We start from the raw sequence: 22403 nt of genomic DNA, 5'->3' as shown, positions 1-22403 counted from the left end.
TGTATATATTTAAGAAATATTTGCATGTATATATTTATATAATTTATCTTATATGAATATGTTATATATAAATAACATACAAGTTAAATATATACATGCATGTGTTTTTAATAATTATACACAGTACACACACATATATTGTGTAAACACAAATTTATATTTTGGATAAAGTCGATGGCCCAGCACTAGAAAAAAACACTTAAATATGTAAGTTTAAAGATGAGTTTTAAGCGATAAAAATGATTGACTAGGGGGACTTTAAGGAACAAAAGATGATCATGTAACGGGTGAATTACTAAAAACCTGTCAGTCATATTTCACTAAACACAAGAACTTAACCCCAACACACACACACCTTTCAATGATCATTTCTTAAAAGAACCATGTATACTGTAGATACAGAATTATAGTTTGCATTTTAAAACAAAGATTCACATTAAGAAAGGGGGAAAATGTTCATTGCCAAAGAGTCTCAAAGTTTAGGGAAGCTCAGTTCACAGCATCTCCTAAAAGCGTGAAGAGCCCTGTTTCCATGGGAACTGCAAAGCAATGGAGAAGAGGTTCCCAACCTGACATTAGTGAGATCCCACGGCACCATTGCAGTCTGTAGGCAGGAACTTTAAACCTCATGACTCTTAAAACAAAGACTTACAAATACACAACACGTCAGATCAAACACAACGACTGCAGTGGGACTAGAAGACATTACTGACGAAACTCTGCGTGATGCAATTTATCATTTTGGTCACAAATGTTGTGTTAATGATTGCATGTTGCATTATATTGCAGTTTTTTGTGTACCAATCCATTTCAATTCTGCCCTAATTCAATACAGGCAAGCCTTCTCTTCTCTTCTGACATCAGTGTGAACAAGTGAGCCGTGAAAACCCACCGCTGTGAATCTATTACTATTGTAACATTCACTGCAGTATTATCGATTAACTGCCTTCCATAACAATTAAAACCTTGAAGAGAGTAAACATAGCCTTCTCTCATTGGGTGAATTGCACAAAAAGGTCGCATTTCAGCCCAAAATCTGTGATTTTCAGGGGCACAGATCCATCCTCCTCATACCTAATTTGCTGTGAGTCTAATTACACAGTCGCTGTTGCGTGGCAGGGAAGTTTTCACATGACGTTGAGATTATTATCTCGGGTGTCAGACGAGGCTTTTCAAAAGGAAACTTCAATAGTATTCTTGGCACTGAGTCACTGTCAAAAAAAAAAAACCCTGAAAACATTATTTAATTTGTATGTTAATGCATGAATTCAATTTGAATAATGTGGAGGGCCTCGAATGCGTTTGTGTTGATAAAAAATAAAATACAGTAAAAACATTTGAGGATTACTGGAGACATCTTACATTCATGTGCATATAAAAGCCATAGATTATTGTTAATAAACGTGGTATCGCACCGACAATGCTGCAAAATGCCTTTGACAATTAGAGGATAATGAATCTCAAAAGAACATACGTGTTATTTCACCCCAAAATCAAAGAGGAAAAAATTAGAAATTATATTTATTTAAATAAAATAAGCTATTTTGGACCATATTATTAGACCGCCAATAATAATCATTACTGTAATGGGAAAAAGGGATTTATTATACGCATTTGTTATAGTGGCTTCATTTATGCTGATTTTTAAAAGAAATGCATTGCAGTAATTATTAGTATTATGATTCTGGGGTCAGGTGTGACCTTGACATATTTGTAATGAGCTTCAACCACAGTGACTTGTAGACATTTGACACAGTGCCTAAAACAATGGCCGGTGACTAAAGAAAACTTTAGCCATTAAATTTTTATACTAGTTACGACACTGACATTTTTAGAGTGGTTTCAGTCAATCTCATGTCAATCTCGAGTGCCTAGAGTAGTATTGCACCCTTCATATCTCAGAACAGTCTTTATTTTATTATAAGTGTCTTTCCGAAAAGAAAAGAAAAGAAAAGAAAAGAAAAGAAAAGAAAAGAAAAGAAAAGAAAAGAAAAGAAAAAACGAGCGGCTGGAGGGAGAGCGCGTCTGACATCTGACATCCTTAAACGTGATTAACATTTTTTTATCCTAAATAAACAATGGCGATCAATCAGATTTAGCCATACATATGAGATCCAGAATCAGATCTAGAGGCTGAAATTAAACAGGAGAAGCAGCACTGACGGCTAAAGCAGGACGTCTCAATGGTATGTGGCATAACTACTGTAACTATGTTTTACAACATTTGTATATTTCCTTTGGTTTATGAGGACATCATTTGGTGTATAGACCACTGTATGCACTTTAATGTTAGCATTAGCAAGTGGAATTGTTTTACACCTCAGACTAGTGCATGTTTACATACTCTGGGTTTGGGCCAAATACCGAGCTCGGAGCCCTCTCCTCGGACAGCACCCCAAATACGCATACGATTTGTTCTCTCTGACTTATTTGTAAGTGTGAACTCATGAATTGAATAGTAGTGCATTTGAATGAACAAATCCGATAACTAACAACACAACTCACTGCCTGCTTCCAACTTTGTCCATGTTTAGCATGGGAATAGAAGTAACATGCAGTCTAAAAAACTCAACTACATGAAACAGCATTTCACCCTCCTTTAAATGACCAGGGCTAAAACTCCTGTGACGATGGCCCATGTTCTCACAACATTGCATTGCTAGAAATCATAAAAAGGCTACCGGCCAACTGCACTGTCAGATCCAACGATTCTTTTGGTGAACACTTTTTAGTTAACTTAATGTCTTAACTTAATTGTAAAAGTCTAGTAATCTGTACTATTGACATACTGTGCCTTTTTTACTTAGAAAACCAACGCTAAGATTAAATTATTGGTTTGAGTGCCATTTCTTGGCAAACATCACAAAGCTCACTTCCTAAACTGATGTTGATTTTCCTAAAATGTTTTAGTTTGAACTCGCCATTATGGTGATAAGTGTTCCCTTTAGTTGGACACTTGGAATTTCATGCATATTATTGTAATACTTCCTATTGATGAAATGATGCAACAAGAAACCACAGTTATTTGGTATCAAATGAAGATAATTAAAGTTTTAGTTAGAACTCATGTGGACATGAACTATATTAACTAAGCATTTCTCAGCACAACATACTATTCCTGTTATTCAGTTTGCAATGCAAACTTTCAATGCTTTTCTTTTAAGGAAGTCTAACTAATGCGATTTTACAGATTGGCGACTGACACCATTTCATATACTCATCAATGTGATTTTTACCCACGTTTGGTGCTTTGTGAGTGATAACTTCAGGCCCTGCACTGACATCCTCCAGCTGAAGAAAACATCCGCTAGAAAAAGAGAAGAATTTCATTGCATCAACTGCATGGTGTTGAGCCAAAAATACAGAAGCCCAGCAAACAAGCAGTCAAAACCATGTCCGAGAACTAATTAAAGTTCTGAAGTGTGAGGCGGCTGGTAATCCTGCTCACTTGGGTGCATCAGCATCAAACACTGCTTAAAATCTGGACTTTGCAAAGGGTCAGTTGTGTGCAAACTGCATGCACACTCTTAAAAATAAAGGTTCCAAAAGGGGATTTTCGCTGCGATGCCATGGAAGAACCATTTTTTGTTCCTATTAAGGGATCGTTCTTAAAAGAGCCATGTTTTTAAGGTTCAGAATCATTGATCGATTCACTGATTCATAACCGTTTGAATCTTTATTTGAGGAGCACGGAAGAGAAGACAATGCTGAATAAAGTTGTAGTTTTTGATATTTTTGGACCCAAATGTATTTTGGATGCTTCAAGAGACTCTAATTAACCCACTGATGTCTCATATGGACTACTGTGATGATGTTTTTATTCCCTTTCTGGACATGGACAGTATAGTGTGCATACACTTGCATACGCTCTCGGACTAAATATAAAACATCTTAAACTGTGTCTGAAGATGAACGGAGGTCTTACGGGTGAGGAACGACATTAGGGTGTCATTAATGACATAAATTTCATTTTTGGGTGAACTAACCCTTTGAAGAACCTTTATTTTTAAGAGTGAAATTGTAATGCATATTTATAGACAAAGCAGGTCATCTTTAATATATTGTATCATAGATATATTCCAAAAAAACTGCAGCACTTTTAGCGCCCACAAATAAAATATTGCTTTAAAATATCTGTTAATTGAGGTAATTTTCTGCAAAAAAAAAATTGCTTGATAAATCATGTCACACATAAATATTACTTTAAAAGCAATTTCAAACCGAGTTTCATTTTGATGCATGCTCCCATTGTGCTAAAATCACAGGCAACTTTACTGTGAATCTAACACAAATGAAGACAATGTAATTATTTTGACTTAAAAGGCTCATTATTGTGCAATTATGATAAATTAAAGAATCTTATTTAGTTGAAACACATTAAAATCCTTGAGCTTTAGTCAGAACCTTTGCTGCTTTGATTCTCACGTGTGAGTTTCCTCTCTGATTCGAACGACAGCACACACTGTCACAGAGATTCACAAGCAACAGAACCTCAGACGGCACTTTCATGTGTAAAACAAAAGCGCCCTGTAAACATGTTTATTTGGCCTGTTCAAGCTAGTTTTCTCTTTGCATGCTATTTGTGAAGTTCAGTCTTAGATAAGATAACACTCATAAAAACAACACGGGTTATAAACCCAGCGATGAAAACATGACACCTGAGGGTAATACAGATTAAAAGAGCGAAAAGCACATACAAAACCACATAATATTTGTATTGTCATAACACATTTAGAAATCACATGAAGTGGTATAAGCATTCATAATATTGATGAACTGCTATGAGATCTTTAAAGAAAATGTCAAAGACGTGTATGCGCGCATATTTATATTTATATATATATATATATATATATATATATATATATATATATATATATATATATATATATATATATATATATATACACACACACACACACACACACACACACACACACATATATACACATACAGTACAGGCCAAAAGTTTGGACACATTACTTTTTGTAATGTTTTTAAAAGGAGTTTCTTCTGCTCATCAAGCCTATATTTATTTAATCAAAAATACTGGGAAAAAATGTAATATTGTGATATATTATTACAATTTAAAATAATTGGTTTTGAATTTACTAAATGATGATTTATTTCTGTGATCAAAGCTGAATTTTCAGGATCATTCCTCCAGTTTTCAGTGATCATGATCCTTCAGAAATCATTCTCAGATGAGAACTATTTTTCAAAGCTGGAAACAGTTCTGCTGCTTAATATTTTTTCATAACCTGTGATACTTTGAATAAATAAAAGTATAAAAAAATAATTCAAAAAAATCTTCATTTCATTTTTTGAAATAAATCAATAATTTTATTCAGCAAGGATGTGTTAAATTGATAAAAAAAATTATAGTAAAGGAGATTTAAATGATTTGAAAATATGTTTTTATTTTGAATAAATGCAGTTCTTTTGAACCTTTTATTCATCAGATATATTCATCAGCAGAACTGTTTCCAACTCTCATAATGAATCCTCATCTGAGAATGATTTCTGAAGGATCATGATCACTGAAGACTGGAGGAATGATCCAGAAAATTCAGCTTTGATCACAGAAATAAATCATCATTTAAAGTATAATAAACTGAAAACAAAATATTTTAAATTTTAATAATATATCACAATATATATTTTAAAAAAATCTGTATTTTTGATCAAATAAATGATGAGCAGAAGAAACTTCTTTCAAAAACATTACAAATATATATTATATAATATATACAAATATATATATATATATATATATATATATATATATATATATATATATATATATATATATATATATATAGCAACACTTATAGTAAAGAATACATTATCTATTAAGTATGCCATTATAAATAAAGCTGAATCTCTACAACTACAACAAAAGTGTTCAGACTTTGAAATTGAGAAAAAGACTATAACGCTATCTGGTGGACATTTGGTAAATTGCACAAAGCTGATTTTGAATTACACATAGCTGCAAGAAGAAACCAGCTAGAAACCTTTCAATAACCACTCACAGAACATGAACCTCATATTTATGGACTGCATTTATATTTGCGGTATTATTAAGCACATTAAAAGGCACTGTAAGTATGCACACTATAAGTTCAGACACCTGACCCCTGAACATTCTGACCTTCTGATAAACAAATATGTATTATGGTAGCCACTAGTTCTCGTGCCAATAATGAAAATACTGTCATTTACTCACCCTCAAGTTCATCCAAACCTTCTATTTTTCTGTGAAGCTTAAAGGATGATTCCTTGCATCTTTTCATGACTTTTCAATGTTTTGCTGCTTCAGCATGTCACTGTCCACGGCTCTGAATCTGAAATGAGTCAGAAGGACAGCTGTCAATCATTTTACATTCACAGATGCCTTTATCCAAAGAGAAACTGCAGTCCAAATATACATTTGATCATGATTACTACCAACACGATTGGTAATCATGAAAACAGTTCAATGTAACACATGCAATCACCACGAATTTATTTCAACAGAAAACACAACAACTTACACCGTCTTCAAAGTAAAATATTACATGATCAATAAGTTAAGACAATATGTTTTTACTTTGCTTTAGCTCATCAGAATAAGCAACTCTTAACGTTTTATATAAGTTATAGCCTACAAGATTTTATGTAATACATGTTATTTTTTTAAGTCAGTTTAATGTACATTTAAAGTTGAAATGACACATCCAAGACAAGTTGATTGTACTTAAAAATGTAAGGCAGCAACTTTTTTATTCATTAATTCACTCACAATAATTTATTAATTAATAATTAAATTCAAATATTGGTAAAAGTACAATGAAGGTTGTGCATTCATTTTAAAACTATTTGTAGTAAATTTTTATTGGATGTATTTGGTTGCATGAATTTCAATGCGCTCAGTTGTCGACATCTGCTGTCAGGAGCCTCACGAGCACGAGCACCACCACCACCATCCTCATCCTCCCCACCCCTCAACCTCTCCCTGCGGGAACGACTATATCCAGCTCCTAACATTCCCAATTCGGAATAGCAAAACCTCGCCAAAGGACCCAATTTGATCGGCATAAACCGCATTCGCTCTTAAATGGCGTCAGAAACGCGTCTCCCTCGCGCGTTCTCGCACAGGAGGTATGGCGGCTAATCAGACGCTCTGTGAATCTGTATCAGTCAGCTTTTCAATGCATGTGCGTATTTGTATTGTGTGATACGATCATTTAAGCATATCTAAAACATACTGCTGATCTTTGTCATTTGAAAGATGCATAAATAGCCTGATCAAATCACAGGTGTGGTTGCAAACCGGAGTAGGCTACGCGATGAAATTCTATTTCAAAATGCATGACGGAATGGACAGGCTGATTTAAAGGCGCTGGTTGCATCGGTGTGCGTTTGTGATTACTGGATGCTGAATAGTGTGGGGAGAGCTTGAGGTGGTCATTGTTCCAGCCATGTCTCCTCCAGCATCCGCTGCGACAGCCAGTGAGAGCAGCACCACCACCGTGTTCGAGGACGACACGGACGCAACGAGAGAGGAGGTACTCGACGACAACTCACGAGGGTTTCATTTTGCAGTCATGACGATGCGTGAACTAAACGAAACATCCCGCTATAAACACGAGCATCGGTGTGACCAACAGGGAAGCATGCATGTGGACAACAGACATCACTGCAGTGAGAATGCATGAGCAGAGATTGGCTTTATCAGATGTCACCCTGGAGCACAATACCAGTCATAAGGGATTTTTCTGAAATAAAAGCTGATTAAATAAGCTTTCAACTGATGGATGGTTTGTTAGGATAGGGCAATATTCGGCTGAGATATAAAATCTGAAATCTGAGGGTGCAAATCTATATATTGAGAAAATCTCCTTTCAAGTTGTCCAAATGAAGTCCTTAGCAATACATATTACTACTACTAATACATTTCTGATATATTTACAGTAGGTAATTTACAAAATATCTTCATCGAATATGATCTTACTAATGATTTTTGGCATAAAAGAAAAATGGGTGATTTTGACCCATACAAGGTAATGTTGGGTACACTCTCAGAAAAATGGTACAAAAGCTGTCACTGGGACTGTACCCTTTAAAATGGTTAAAATACCTACCATTTAAGTACTAATATGTACACGTTTGGTACCAGTATGTACCTTTGAGGTACTAACGTGCACTCTTTAGGTACAGAGGTATACCTTTTGAAAGAGTACCGCCCCACACTGACGGCTTTTGTACCTTTTTTTCTGAGAGTGTATTGCCACAAATACACCCGTGAGACGAATGACTGGTTTTCTGCTCCAGGGTCACAAATAATAATAATAATAATAATAATAATAATAATAAATAATAAACGGTCTTTTGTTATTTTAAGCCATAGATGTCAAATCCACTAGTCCATATTACATGACAAATGAATCCCAATATGATACAAATACATAAACAATATTTATTGATCACATATTCAACCATTGATAGTGATATATTTGGCCATGGCAGGTGAAGTAGTGCAAGCTAAACCAGCCCGAGATGGTTTTGCTGATTGGTAAGCTGCTTTCCCAGACACAGTTGTACACACAAAAAGCTAACACCCAGTTGGGAGATCAGCAAACCAGCTTAGGCTGTTTTCAACAATGTTACATCAAGTTCAAAATCTCCAAACAGCTTTATTTTAGGGAAGTAAATATTGTAGTAAACATTGTTTAAATTAAGTGTTCGTCCAACAGTCTGGTATCCGATGAAGATGGTTTTACTGGTAATATACAGTCAAAAGTTTGGACACATTACTATTTTTAATGCTTTTAAAAGAAGGCTCTTATCTTCATCAAGGCCGCATTTATTTGATCAAAAATACAGAAAAAAACTATGAAAATTGTAAAATATTATTACAATTTAAAATAATATTTTTCAATTTGAATATACTTTAAAATAGAATTTATTTCTGTGATGCAAAAGCAATTTTCATCAGACATTACCCCAGTCTTCAGTGCACTTTTTATTCATTAAAGAATCCTGAAAAAAGTATCACAGGTTATAAAAATAAAAAAAACACTGTTTCCAATATTGATAATAACCGAGTTAAATCATCATATAAGAATGATTTCTGAAGGATCATATGACACTGAAGACTGGAGTAATGATGATAAATTCAGCTTTAATCCGATTAATAAATAGAGTGCCGAAGTCATGACGTCACTTTGTAGGCCAAAACGCGGAAGTGAGTTAGCATTTTAGCACTTCCGGTTCCCTTGCTCTAAAGTCTACGGGTTTTTTGAATGTTTTTTTGCTAAATCGCCTGAAATAAGGTCTGTGGTTAAGAAAGCCTCTAAATATTGTCACGTTTTGATCTATGACATAAAACACTAGTTCTAACCTGCTTGTGATTTTTTTTATTACTTTATTGTGTCTTAAAAACGCCGGTTGCTAACAAGTTGCTAAAAGGGACTACATCCTTTGACCGGGACTTTAGACGTCATCGTGACAAACGGGAAATCTCACCAGCCTGTGTTTCAGTCACTTTTGAATTCTGTAAGTAAATGTTTAATAAAAATTAAAAACTAGCCTGCGTTTCAGCCTCAAGTTCTTAGAAGTTTACCTTTCAGTTAATATACATAAAGTTATATATTTAGTCCTTTCAAATAGTAGTGTTTCCAAATATTGTTGTACACAGAAATCTGTGATATTAAGGTAACCGATTACCAGTTCTTCATTTCTGTGGAGAGACTGTAGTGTTTTGTTTTGTCCTGAGATGGAAGCACAAGTCGTCGAGTGAAAGCTGCGCTGTTCTACATGTCCAGATTCATAGTGGTTCTCTCCTCGATTATGATCAATCGTCTAAGGAAAATGACATACGAGTGTAAATTGATACGGCTAAGTTATAGCTTACGTTGTTAGCTTTTTTCTGGCGAATTAGCAAATAGTATGCAAACATACAGTCAAACATAATACAGTGAAAGATAATCTTTAAAGTCTATTTGGGGCACGAGGATCAGGCATAATAGCCTAATCTTAAATCACAAAGAAAATAATATTAAGGTTTATATAAACTAACAAAATAATAAACGAATAAATAAAACATTAACAAACGAGAAAACAAATCTCAGAGACGCACGCAAGATTATCTTGATAGACAAAGGGGCGGCAGTGGCTCAGTGGTTCATGTAGGTTGTCTACAAACTGAAAGGTTGGTGGTTCGATCCCCGGTTCCACCTGACCAAGTGTTGAAATGTCCATGAGCAAAACACCTAACCTCAGCTGCTCCCGACGAGCTGGATGGTGCCTTACATGGCTGACATCGCCGTCGGTGTGTGAATGTGAGGCAAGATGTGAAGCGCTTGGATGGCCATAGGATCTGTTAAAAGCGCTCTATAAATGCAGTCCATTTACAAAGCGTGTAAGGGTCATAACTCTTTGTTGAACACAGATCTTATTTTTTGTCCAAAAGTCTATGGGGAAAATGCATAGGCTTTTGATCAAGGGAACCCATGCGCCGCTAACTTCCGGGTTGGTCTACAAAGTGACGCCGTGACTTCGGCACTCTATTACACTTTACTATATAAATCACATATTCATCAAGAATAATTTTAAATTTTAATAATATTTCTTACTTTCTTCGTTACTGTTTTTTTTCTGTATTTTTGGATGAGACTTCTTTCAAAAAACATTAACATAATTGTTTACTTAACAAAAAAAGATTACACACACACACACACACACACACACACACACACACACACACACACACACACACACGTCGTGTTTCCATGTTTTATGGGGACTTTCCATAGGCGTAATGGATTTCATACTGTACAAACTGTACATCCTATCCCCTTACACTGCCCCTGCCCCTAAACCTACCCATCACAGGAAACATTCTGCATTTTTACTTTCTCAAAAAAACTCCTTATGTGTGATTTATAAGATGTTTTCCTCATGGGGACCTAAAAATGTCCCCACAAGGACAAGGATTTCGGATATTGCCATCTTTGTGGGGACATTTTGTCCCCATAACGCAGGGATTACCAGGTCTCACACACACACACACACACACACAAAATTGTAATATGCATAAAAACGCTTTAGTCCATTACAGGTTATCTTCAATATGTGTAAATCTGGAATGCATCACATTACACACATTTACAATGATGTAATGTGTGTGTGTGAAAATCATATAATGTGTATGCATTTATTAGTGCTTCTCTTGGTAAGATAATAACGATGCATGAATATCAACCAAAGGATTAAGGTTGTGCATATTCACATCTTGCTTTGAAACATGACATGTCATTTGCACAATTCACTGTACTGTCTTTTTAACTCGTCTCCATTGTTCTCTTTTGTGTTTGACGAGCAGCAGAGGCCTGTGAAACAGTCACTGAGCAAGTCCATGTGCAGAGAGGTTTTCTGGAAATGCCTGCTGCTGTCTATGCTCATGTACGGCTGCATGGGAGCCATGGTGTGGTGCCACGTCACCAAGGTCACCCGGCTGACCTTTGACAGTGCCTACAAAGGGAAGTCCATGATGTATCATGACAGTCCCTGCTCAGACGGCTACATCTACATCCCACTGGCCTTCCTCATCATGCTTTACGTCGTTTACCTGGTGGAGTGCTGGCACTGCCATGCCAAAAATGAGCTTCAGTACAAGGTGCAGGTGGAGGGGATTTACGAAAGGGTCCAGCGAATGCAGCAAGCCAAGCCTTGCATCTGGTGGAAGGCCATCAGCTACCACTACGTGCGGCGGACGCGGCAAGTTACGCGATACCGCAATGGAGACGCGTACACCACCACACAGGTCTATCATGAAAGGGTGAACACCCATGTAGCCGAGGCAGAGTTGGACTATGGCCACTGTGGAGTCAAGGACATCTCCAAACAGCTAGTAGGTCTGGAAAAGTCAGCCATCACCAAACTGAGGTTCACCAAGTGCTTTAGCTTCGCCAACGTGGAGTCCGAAAACTCCTACTTGACCCAACGCGCAAGGTTCTTCACCGACAACGAAGGACTGGACGATTACATGGAGGCCCGGGAGGGGATGCACCTGAAAAATGTAGACTTCAAAGAGTACATGATTGCCTTCTCCAACCCAGACCACCATCCCTGGTACGTCTCCAATTATGTCTTCTGGACGGCAGCCTTTCTTACCTTATCCTGGCCGTTACGGGTCCTGACGGAGTACCGCACGGCGTACGTCCATTACCGTGTGGAGAAGCTCTTTGGTGCAGACTACATACCTGTGACTCCCTGCGACGAGAGACCTTACTGTAGACGCATCCCGAGGGTCAACACCATTGATAGCACCGAACTGGAGTGGCACATTCGCTCCAACCAGCAACTGGTGCCCAGCTACTCCGAAGCGGGTTTGATGGACCTGGCCCAACGTTCAGGAGGCGTCAGGCAGAACTGCGAACGCTGCCACCGCGCCATCAGCAGCTCTTCCGTGTTTTCCCGCAGCGCCCTCAGCATCTGCAACGGCAGTCCTCGCATCCCCTTCAGCGGGAGCCGCTTCTCCTTGGGAAGGCTGTACGGTTCTCGGCGAAGCTGCTTCTGGAGAAGCGGGAGCGGCAGTCTGGAGGAACCCGAAAGCCCCAGCGAGAACACGAGATGCCTGTCCGGACGGATCACCGCTGACGAGGAAGACCCGCCGCCCTACCAGGATGCCCTGTACTTCCCGGTGCTTATCGTCCACTGTAGTGAGAGCTGCCCAAATCACCGCTCCTTCCACAGGAACGGCTCATGTGTGGAGACGTCATTATAATGGACCTAAACCACTGAAAGACGGAGAACTTCATGAGAATATCCGACATGTCCTGTTACTCAGGAATTATTTATTGGAATATTTATTGGCCCACAACACTGTATGCTTATGATGGACAGAACAATTCTGAAACAACTCCAATAACACACATTTATAGCAATAATGCAAAGCATTGGAGTTCTTGGTACAAGTAATAATTTTCATTAACTTACAATCTAGGAGAGCAAAAACGGGCTGTTTTGTATGTTCTCGACTGCTATAAAGAACAAATCGCCACATCTACAGAGCAAAAACCTGGTCCTTTTTCTACAAGTACGACCAACTTTTCACCTTTATGAACCTTCTTAAATGTTGCACTTGAAGTCGTCGAATCATCTGTAAAAGAATGTTACTTTGTTTCTCTCACATTGTGGATTCCATTGAACCATGAAATGTATGGTTTACATTCATATATGAACACTCTTTCAGGGCTCGACATTAACACTTGTCCGCTTGTTCCAGGACAAGTGAAAGAGACAAGTATCCTGATTAAAACGTCAATAACAAAAAATAACAAGGGAATCACCAAAACGTGACAATGATTCGGATTTAGTGTAAGTGGCGACTGATAGTGAATAATAATAAAATATATAATGTACTGACAGTAGCAGGTTTGTGCTGTTGAGGTTCTTGCAACCTCATGAGGAGAAATGGAAACACATGCAGCTCACACAAAGAAACTCATTTAATATACTGCAGACAAAATCTTTTGTCTAGTTTTTATATTTATGACATATGATACAGTAGGGTGACCAAATGTTCTGTTTTCCCAGGACATGTCCTGTTTTCAAGTCCTGTCCTGGCCCTAATATATCATTTTTCTATCCACACAGAGGGGGCATACTATAAATGTTTTGAAATTAGTAAGGAATCTTTGAGTATCTCATTGCCGAGTGTCCTGGTTCTCGGTAATCAAAAGATGGTCACCCTATGATACAGTTAAACAACATTATACGACCAAGAGTGTTGTTTTCCTGAATACAGTGATGATTAAAAATGTGATTTCATTTGACATAGTTCAATAAACAATTAATTAATATTAAGGCACTTACATTTTAGATGTAATATTGACTGTTATTGTTTTTAATGACTCGCTCATTAAGACGGTCACCTGCCGCCACCTACTGGTGGTTTAGTTTCATTTTTAAAAGTATTATTCATTCCAACATTTCTTAATCCCAAAGTACACTTCGTTATTTTATCTGTACGCAAGCATACCCACACAGGCGAACGCACAGCCTGCAAAGTATACTTAATTTGACTCGAATGCATACACATTTCGATGCATGCAGTTTTAAGCAATCTCTGGTCACAAGTTACAACCCATGTAAGCACTGCCCAAAAAAATGAATGCAAAAAAAAAAAGTGCGCACTATTACAAAAATGCTTTTTTGCGCATACTCTGCTGATGACGAAACACTGTACGCTGACCCTTGCGTATGCTTAAAAAGTGAAGTATACTTTGGACTTTATTTGTATATATTAAAAACCAATCTCATAACATTATTTAATGCAGTTGTAATTTTTCAGTGTAAATAATTTGATTGGTAACAGTCTTTTAATAGTCTTATTACCCTAATATATTAAACAAATGTCAGAATTTAAAATGAAAGATGAAGCATAGATTTAAAAAGATTAGGGGGAAACGCCCTTTATAAAAGGTAAAAATATCATAAATATGCAGATTTAGATGTAAGAATATTCCTTAAAGGACAACTCCGGTGAGAAATGCCCCTAGGGGTAATTAACAGATGGTTTCCGAGTAGCTCGTTCTCTGGGATGCGTTTTCATGAAAATCTAATGTAAAGAGTTATCTCTAAAAACAGATTAGTTTATAACGCTTGTCTATGAGGCACAGAGTAAATGAAATTAAATCGCTAGTTAATACCACTAACAAGGCTCAAAACTTGAGAACTTTATAAGAGTACAAACAGTTTAGTAAGAAGATACTTTATAAAGACAGTACATTACGCGTTTACAGACGGCAGCCATCTTGGAAAACAATCTCGACAAGTCAAGCCACGAACGCTGTGCTAAGTGATGAACTGTGACTTGTAATCTCATATGGTCCGTTGTTTCCGGAAGAAAGCACTGAACGCGACAGAGAAAATAAATAAATAAAAATAAAAATGTCCATGTAATTAGATTTCACATCGACCAGCTCACTTAGCACAGCGTTCGTGGCTTGACTTGTCGAGATTGTTTTCCAAGATGGCTGCCGTCTGTATACGCGTAATGTACTGTCTTTATAAAGTATCTTCTTATTAAACTGTTTGTACTCTTACAAAGTTCTCAATGCTTCGGTTTGCATGTAGGGACCCTCATTATGCTACCGTGTTAGTGTGAGGCTATTTTGAGCCTTGTTAGTGGTGTTAATAGCGATTTAATTTCACTACTCTGTGCCCCATAGACAAGCGTTATAAGCTAATCTGTTTTTAGAGATAAAACTCTTTACATTCGATTTTCATGAAATCGCATCCCAGAGAACGATCTACTCGGTAATCATCTGTTAATTACCTCTAGGGTCATTTCTCACCAGAGTTGTCCTTTAAGAATAAATTATATTTACACAATTTTTTATCTGGCCAAGCAACTTTTTTACTCGGACAAGCACACGAAAAGGCTTAATGTCGAGCCCTGGCCTTATGTATATGACAAAAATATCATGTGTTATTTGTACTTTTACTGTGATTTAACTGCATCAGGCAGAACGATATACATACAGTAAGGTTATGAACTGTTATGGCGATGTTCGCAACACAGCGTATCTCAAACCATTTGACACATTTCAGGCTATGCAACTATTAACCTCTGGTATGTTACGCCTTTAAAACGTATACGATTTACAAAGGAATGTATGACTGTTGAAGCTTTCCATTACATTGCTTGTATGTAGTGTATAAATTATCCAACAAGGACTGAATTATTAGTGAAGGCAGGGATGGACAGGCTTGACTATTAGTGAATGTTTAGGTGTTAAACAGCTGGCTACCTGGCCGGACATTACAGTGGATCAGAGCAAAAGCAACAGCAGGTAGTGTAAGAGAGGGAAAATACATTTCTTTATGCAGCTGTACATTTATTCATTGGTTAACAGCCATTTGATTATCAATACTGACTGAGTCTAATATTATCTCAGCTCTTTTGCATTAACTATGACAAAGGTGCAGCTTCACGAAAGCTCCATTCATCAACACGCTATTAAAGGACTGACCATCAAAAATGGCCTAGAGCTTTCCAAAGACATTTTTTTAATCTCTTTCATGCAGTCCATCCAGATATAGCCTGTATATCTCTGATCTGTTACCTGTTGCATCTAACGGTTGCAAAAGCATTTATCAGTGTTGCTTCCTGTATCACGTTTATACTGCCTGTATGTAATGTATTCCATATCACGAAAAACTCAATCATTGCAATGCTGCCTTCATGTAGCAGCCATTAAACATGGACATTGTTGTGTTAAACGGACATAAACTCACTGAATAAACTGCTTGTGGATACATAATAAACACTGTGTGTAAAATAAATGACAAAGTACAAAACAAAAACTTTACCGTAAACTTAGGTTATTCCTGTTCCTTTTTGTTGTAATTTAAGGAAGTATTTCTATAAAACGAAGGGCCCTATTTTAACAATCTGTCGTGTCTGAATCCCCTTTTGCTAGTGTAATGACGGTACAAAGACACCAGGCACATGGTCCAAAAGGGTTGTCCCTCGTCTCTTAACATCACGTCATGCATGTGTTTTGGGCATAAGGTGCAATAAACCAATCAGAGTCTCATCTCCCATTCCCTTTTTGCTTGTGCCACACTCTCAGAAAAAAAGGTACAGTGCTGTCACAGGGGCGGTACCCTAAGGTACAAAAGTGAAAAGGTACATCTTTGTACCTTACTCACCCCTAAATGGTACATATCAGCACCTTAAAAGGTACATATCAGTACTTTAAGAGTGCATTTTAGTACCTTAAAGGTACATCGTAGTACCTTAAAGGTACACATTAGTACCTTTTCGGTTTTGTACCTCAGGGTACCGCCCCAGTGACAGAACTGTACCTTTTTTTTGACAGTGCATGGAGGAATTTGTGAGTGGAAAGACTGAAGGCTTCTCCAGGCAGTAATCATTTTATTTCAAATATAAAAAAATGTGTGTGCTGCTGCGCATCCTTATGTGTGTAACAAGCAGAGTGTATGCAAATTGTGCACCGCCTACAGGCTCATATTACTAACACAACACACCCTTTAAATAACACTAAAAATACTGCACTATTGACTTTAGAGCAGGTTTGTGTTGGTCAATGGTTAGTGATTTTCAGTTCCTCACAATAGCAACGCTCCAACAATGCTCCTGAACACACACCTTGTTTAGACCAGACACTCATGGGTGAACAGATGCGCCAGTGCATTTGATATTTAAACAACGAGGAGCTGGACGTGAACATGAGAACTTCATCAGGCTGAGACTAGAAAATAACACTTGCCTGGCATCGCATTGCACGGGTGTATGACCATCATCTGCTCTGGTCTAACTCATAACTTTATTATTTACAAAATGTCATGACAATTGGCAGATGTTTATTAACAGCTAAATGTCCTTGGGTACTAATGTTTCACGTTTACATACAGGGTTCGTACAGATACTGTAAAAAGAACTTTTAAGAACTTTTGGGGTTTTCAAGGACTACAATCAAAGATCTCACTTAAACAATATCCTTATCTTAAAAAAGGTAAATAGATAAATTAAAACAAAGTAATAAATAATATAGTACCAATTAAGTGCAGCACAATGACTGGCAACTTTAACCACTGAAATATACTATGACAAAGATATCGCTTTCCTTCATTCAAACTGATACTCTCATGAACATATGATCAACTTCCGTAAAGATGAAGCACTGGCCCGAGTGTCTTTCAGTGTCTTTTCACTGGCCCCGGGCAGTCCTGAAATCGTCTTTCAATGACTCAAGCTCTTCCTAATACCTTTTCATAAATATGGCTTTTTTCAAGGGTTTTCCAGGACTTAAATTTCAAAAAGTCAAATTCAAGCCCTTTAAGCACCTTGTATGAACCCTGTAGGCTACACAGTTCAATCTAATGGTTTTGTTATCAAGCATGTTCCACCCTGAGTACATAAACAGAGACGAGAAAGTCTGTCTGGATGAAGGACGCTCAATTTAAGCAATACAAAGGTTCATTTACCTCTATTTCTGACCCAAATGCATCTGGCATCCATAATGAAACAACTCACAAACACTAAAGATAATTATTGGAGAATGTCACAAGTTTAAGAACATCTCCAATTTATATTTCAGCCCAAGACACAATTTTCATGTCAGTTCCAAAAACCCTACACTTAATTATCATAACCATAAACAGTTATATATTTGAAGGAGCGGTTTTACTACTAAGACAGAAGCTGAGATCAAATACCCTGGAATGAAGCAATAAAACTCACTAATCTGAAGAGAAGTTCTCACGAAAAGACTGAAGGACACTGCCCTGACCAAAACCCTCTCCCTCCTCCCCGTCTCTCTGATTCAGGCCACATGATGCAGATACACTTCAGATGATGTGTTTAATGAATCTATTGTTTCATCCCTTTAATGTCTGGTGTCTTTTCAAAGATCTTAGTGCGAGTGGTCAAATGGTCTCAACTTCACTGTAGTCACTGGTAGAAGGAGAAAGATAACTTTAACTTTGCAGACGTTGTTTATACTCAAACAGCAACATTACACACTAGCTAAAGTTAGAAAAGTGAAACCTTGTTTTACCACCCCTTTAAGTAGGCCTACATTGGAGTATTGTGCAAATACCATGGTAAGTGGTATTGATTCGGTTTGACTTCTGCTCGCCTCAGGATGAGTTCACAAACATCAGACAGATGTTCACAAACAGCTAAAGTCTGCTTACGGATGCTAGCAACTTTATTTTCATATTTGTTAAGCATTTTCTGAAATGTTGATCTTATCAAACTTGTTTACGTAAGGGATAATGTACACCCAGCCGGTTATCGCAGAATAAAAACCCCGACAGAGTGATCAGGACCCCGACGAGAAGCGGAGCATCACTCTGAAGGGGTTTTTTATCGCATAATAAACCGGCTGGGTGTACATTATCCCGCTTATTACACGGCTACTAGTCTCAAATAAATAATTTTTAGACACAAAAAATTGTCTCGAGATTAAATATTTTATTAGCTCTTATGCAAAGCTTCCGCGAAGGAAAACAGTTCCAACCTGCTTTAAGCCTTTATCTATTGCTGAAGATTTGCCATATGCCCTTGCTAAATGTTAAAATGAATGCTGAAAGGGTTAGTTCACCCAAAAATGAAACCAAGCCTATGATTTACTCACCCTCAAGTTATCGTAGGTGTATATGACATTCTTCTTTCAGACAAATACAATCGGAGTTATATTTAAAAAGTCCAGGCTAACGTTAATCCAAGCAGTTGTTGTAGTTGTGTTTGAAGTCCATAAAAAATGCAGCTGTCCGTCAAATAACGTGCTCCACACGACTCCGATGGGTTAATAGAGCCTTCTGATTCCAATCGATGCGTTTATGTACGAAAAATATCTATATTAAAAACGTTATAAAGGAAACCTGCCTTGAAGTCTTCCATTGTAACCCACGGCTGTTTAAGCCACAAGATGGCGCCAGCGTTAAGCACAGAAGTAGTACCGGTCAAGATAACTCGTAGTACCCGGATGAGAGGGGATGAGGGTGTTATCTGGAAATAACATACCGCTGGAATGCGCGATTGACCAATCAGAATCAAGTATTTCACAGAGCAGTGTAATAATTTAAAAGAAACAATCCAACTAACACCACAAAACATCACATAATTCATTATACTTCATACGTATCAATTGATAATACACTGTATTTTTTTTAAAAATAAAATAGATGGTTGCCTTAAAATGTAGTTCATTGAAATAAAACTTTTGTTAATACAATTACATTTTTTGAAAATTGACAACCTTTATTCAAATATTATTCAATGATTTTGTAAGCATATTGGGTAATTGTGTGTATTTTATTTGTGATGACAGAGAAACATGCCAAATAGTGCTACTTTCAAGATTTATGACATTTTTAATGATGATTAGATATAATATTTTGTGTTTCTATTTATTAAACCAATGTCCTTTAGTTCAAGTTCAAGAGTTTTATTTGTCACATACACAGTTATACAGAATACAACCGGCAGTGAAATGTAAACAGGTCCGCTCCATGGACAGCAAATAACAATTAACAAAAAAGCACAATAAATTATAAAATAGGGATAGGATAAAATAGGAATAGGATAAGGTGCTATATATATACATATGTAGAATTATGAATAAATCAAGTAAAAGAAATAATTTTATTATATCAACTAATTTTTTTTACTTAAAATTAAGGCAACCAGGTTACTTACTTTTTTCTTTATTAATCCAACCATATTTTTTTTACAATGTACTTATTAATGTTTGTTGCTGATTTCACTTTCTAAAGGAATAAAGTGAAGAGGCAGTTTGCAGGTTATTGTCTACCGCGCAGTTATGAGAACACACCTCTAGATGGCAGTGAAGAATGTGTAAATAAAATATCATCACGAGTTTTCCAACCACGATCCTGGAGGACCACCAGCCCTGCACAATTTGCTTGTGTCCCTAATCAAACACACCTGATTCAAATGATCATCTTATAGTGGAGACTCACCCTGCGTCCCAATTCGCATACTATCCATCCTAAATAGTATTCGAAAATAGAATTAGTATGTCCCAAATCGTAGTATGTTAAAAAGAGTATTCCAAAGATTCCCGGATGGTTTACTATTTCCGGTCCGAATTCACAGTATGGATCGATGGGCACTCTAACGGCTGATATTGCCCACAACCCATTGCGAGTTGGACGAGGATTCGATTAGAACTACAAACGCGGATAAAAAGCGTTAAAAAACTACAAACATGAAGGATGTGCGAGTTCGACGGTTAAGTAGAGAAGTTTAGATAAAGGGGTTTGAGTGACCAACTATCAATATTTAACCTGACAAAAATATATTTATTCAGTGTTGTCACATTATATTTCACCCGCAGCAGCATTGAGAACTTTTGAAATGACACGTTTGGCCATTAACTTTTAAATGCATCATTATATTTAAACAGTAAATACATGAGGAGAGTCTCTGCATTAAAGACCCACAAATGGCAGATCAACGAGCGGCTACATTTCTCTCCGATACGGTAGGAGATTAAACTGAATGTGAAGGATTTGAACTGTGACGAATCTGACGATGATTGACAGGGCAGATAAACGATGACGGGATGCACGTAACTAAGCGACAGAGTCCGTTAAAGATGGCGAAGTAGTATGTCCCGAAGCTTGCATACTTTTCTGCTACACACTCAAAAGTATATACTTTTTCTTCACAAAAAGAGTACATACTTTAAGGACGTAGTATAAGTAGGCGAATTGGGACGCAGCATCAAAGACCTGAATTAGGCGTGGCAGATAAAGGAGACATGCAAAATGTGCAGTGCTGTTGGGCCAGGATCGTGATTGGGAAACACTTCTTCATATTAACCAGTTTTCTCAGATGGCCACACACACAGATAACAGGAGATTAGAGAGCTTCTGTCTGAACAGTAGACGTGTTTGCCAAGTTCACGTGTGGCTCTGTGTTTGTGTTTAATTCTGAGTACATGTAAACAGCAAGAATAACTGGTTTTTGGATGACAGAAAGAATGGAGAAAAGCAAAGAAAGATTTTGACATTTCTGTTTGGACAGCATAACTGGGGACCCAGAAAAACAAGTTTTTTTGAGCTGCGTTTTTCTCTTTATGACATTACAATATTTAGAGAATAAGAAACAAAAGGGGGGAAAAACTAATTTCTAAAAAGTTATAATTTATGCTTTGTCTCTGAAGTGGATATCAGGACTCGGTTGTTTAAAAAATAAAACGACATGAAATCACATGTAAATAGCAAAAAACAAGAGAAGGGTCTGGGTGAAAAAGACGCAGAGCCGCGGTTTTACCTCACAGCAGTTTTACCTGAGCATGCTCATTTCATCGTGAGAGTTTTACGTCGTCGAGATCCGTGTTATGGCACTGGACGGGATTTCATGATTTCGCCATAGTTTGGAGTCTGACTGGTTGAACTCGATAATGAGTTCAAACAGGTGCCATGAATAAGGGAACGAGTGGAGGACAGAGGAGCCTCTTAAAGAAGAAATTACAGCTGTGAGAGTCAGAAATCTTGTTTTTTTTTTTTTAGGTGACCAAAAACGTATTTTCACCATAATTTGCATATAAATTCTTAAAAAATCAGATAAGCATTTTCTGGATTTTTTTTCTCATTCTATCTCCTAGTTAAAGTGTAAATTACAGGCCTCTCTCATCTTTTGAAGTGGGAGAACTTGCACACTTTTTTGCCCCACTATAAACGATAATTACAAAATATTATCATATTTCCATAAGAGTGCCAAGGAAAAGCTGTTGTCCTGGTGAAACCTACACATTTGGTATCTCTGAAAAGCCCTAAATGTGCTCTTTACAGGACATCCAGACTTCAAACTGTGAGATGCTCTTAAACTTAATTAATAATTATTTTGG

General features: G+C 37.1%; 1 protein-coding gene and 1 long non-coding RNA gene across 3 annotated transcripts; one reads left to right on the top strand and one right to left on the bottom strand.

Annotated features, from left to right (window-relative positions):
• Positions 1 to 3238: 3238 nt before the first annotated feature.
• LOC137090512 (uncharacterized) lies at positions 3239 to 21872 on the bottom strand. Its single transcript, XR_010907874.1, has 3 exons — positions 21843 to 21872; positions 6230 to 6347; positions 3239 to 3307 (listed from the first exon to the last, which is right to left on the bottom strand). It is a non-coding gene; the product is annotated as an uncharacterized lncRNA (long non-coding RNA).
• tmem151bb (transmembrane protein 151Bb) lies at positions 6816 to 14292 on the top strand. Of its 2 annotated transcripts, none has more exons than XM_067454470.1 (2): positions 6816 to 7143; positions 11369 to 14292. In XM_067454470.1, the coding sequence occupies exon 2, from the start codon at positions 11402 to 11404 to the stop codon at positions 12770 to 12772; it is 1371 nt and encodes a 456-aa protein (XP_067310571.1). In that variant the 5' UTR covers positions 6816 to 7143; positions 11369 to 11401; the 3' UTR covers positions 12773 to 14292. The 2 variants fall into 2 exon arrangements, with proteins under 2 accessions (XP_067310571.1, XP_067310570.1); XM_067454469.1 differs by having other exon boundaries at positions 6816 to 7550.
• Positions 21873 to 22403: the final 531 nt, after the last annotated feature.

The sequence above is a fragment of the Pseudorasbora parva genome, chromosome 10 (genome assembly GCF_024679245.1).
Source record: "Pseudorasbora parva isolate DD20220531a chromosome 10, ASM2467924v1, whole genome shotgun sequence".
In the NCBI taxonomy this organism is placed as follows: domain Eukaryota; kingdom Metazoa; phylum Chordata; class Actinopteri; order Cypriniformes; family Gobionidae; genus Pseudorasbora; species Pseudorasbora parva.
This window is presented reverse-complemented; position numbering and strand designations above follow the sequence as displayed.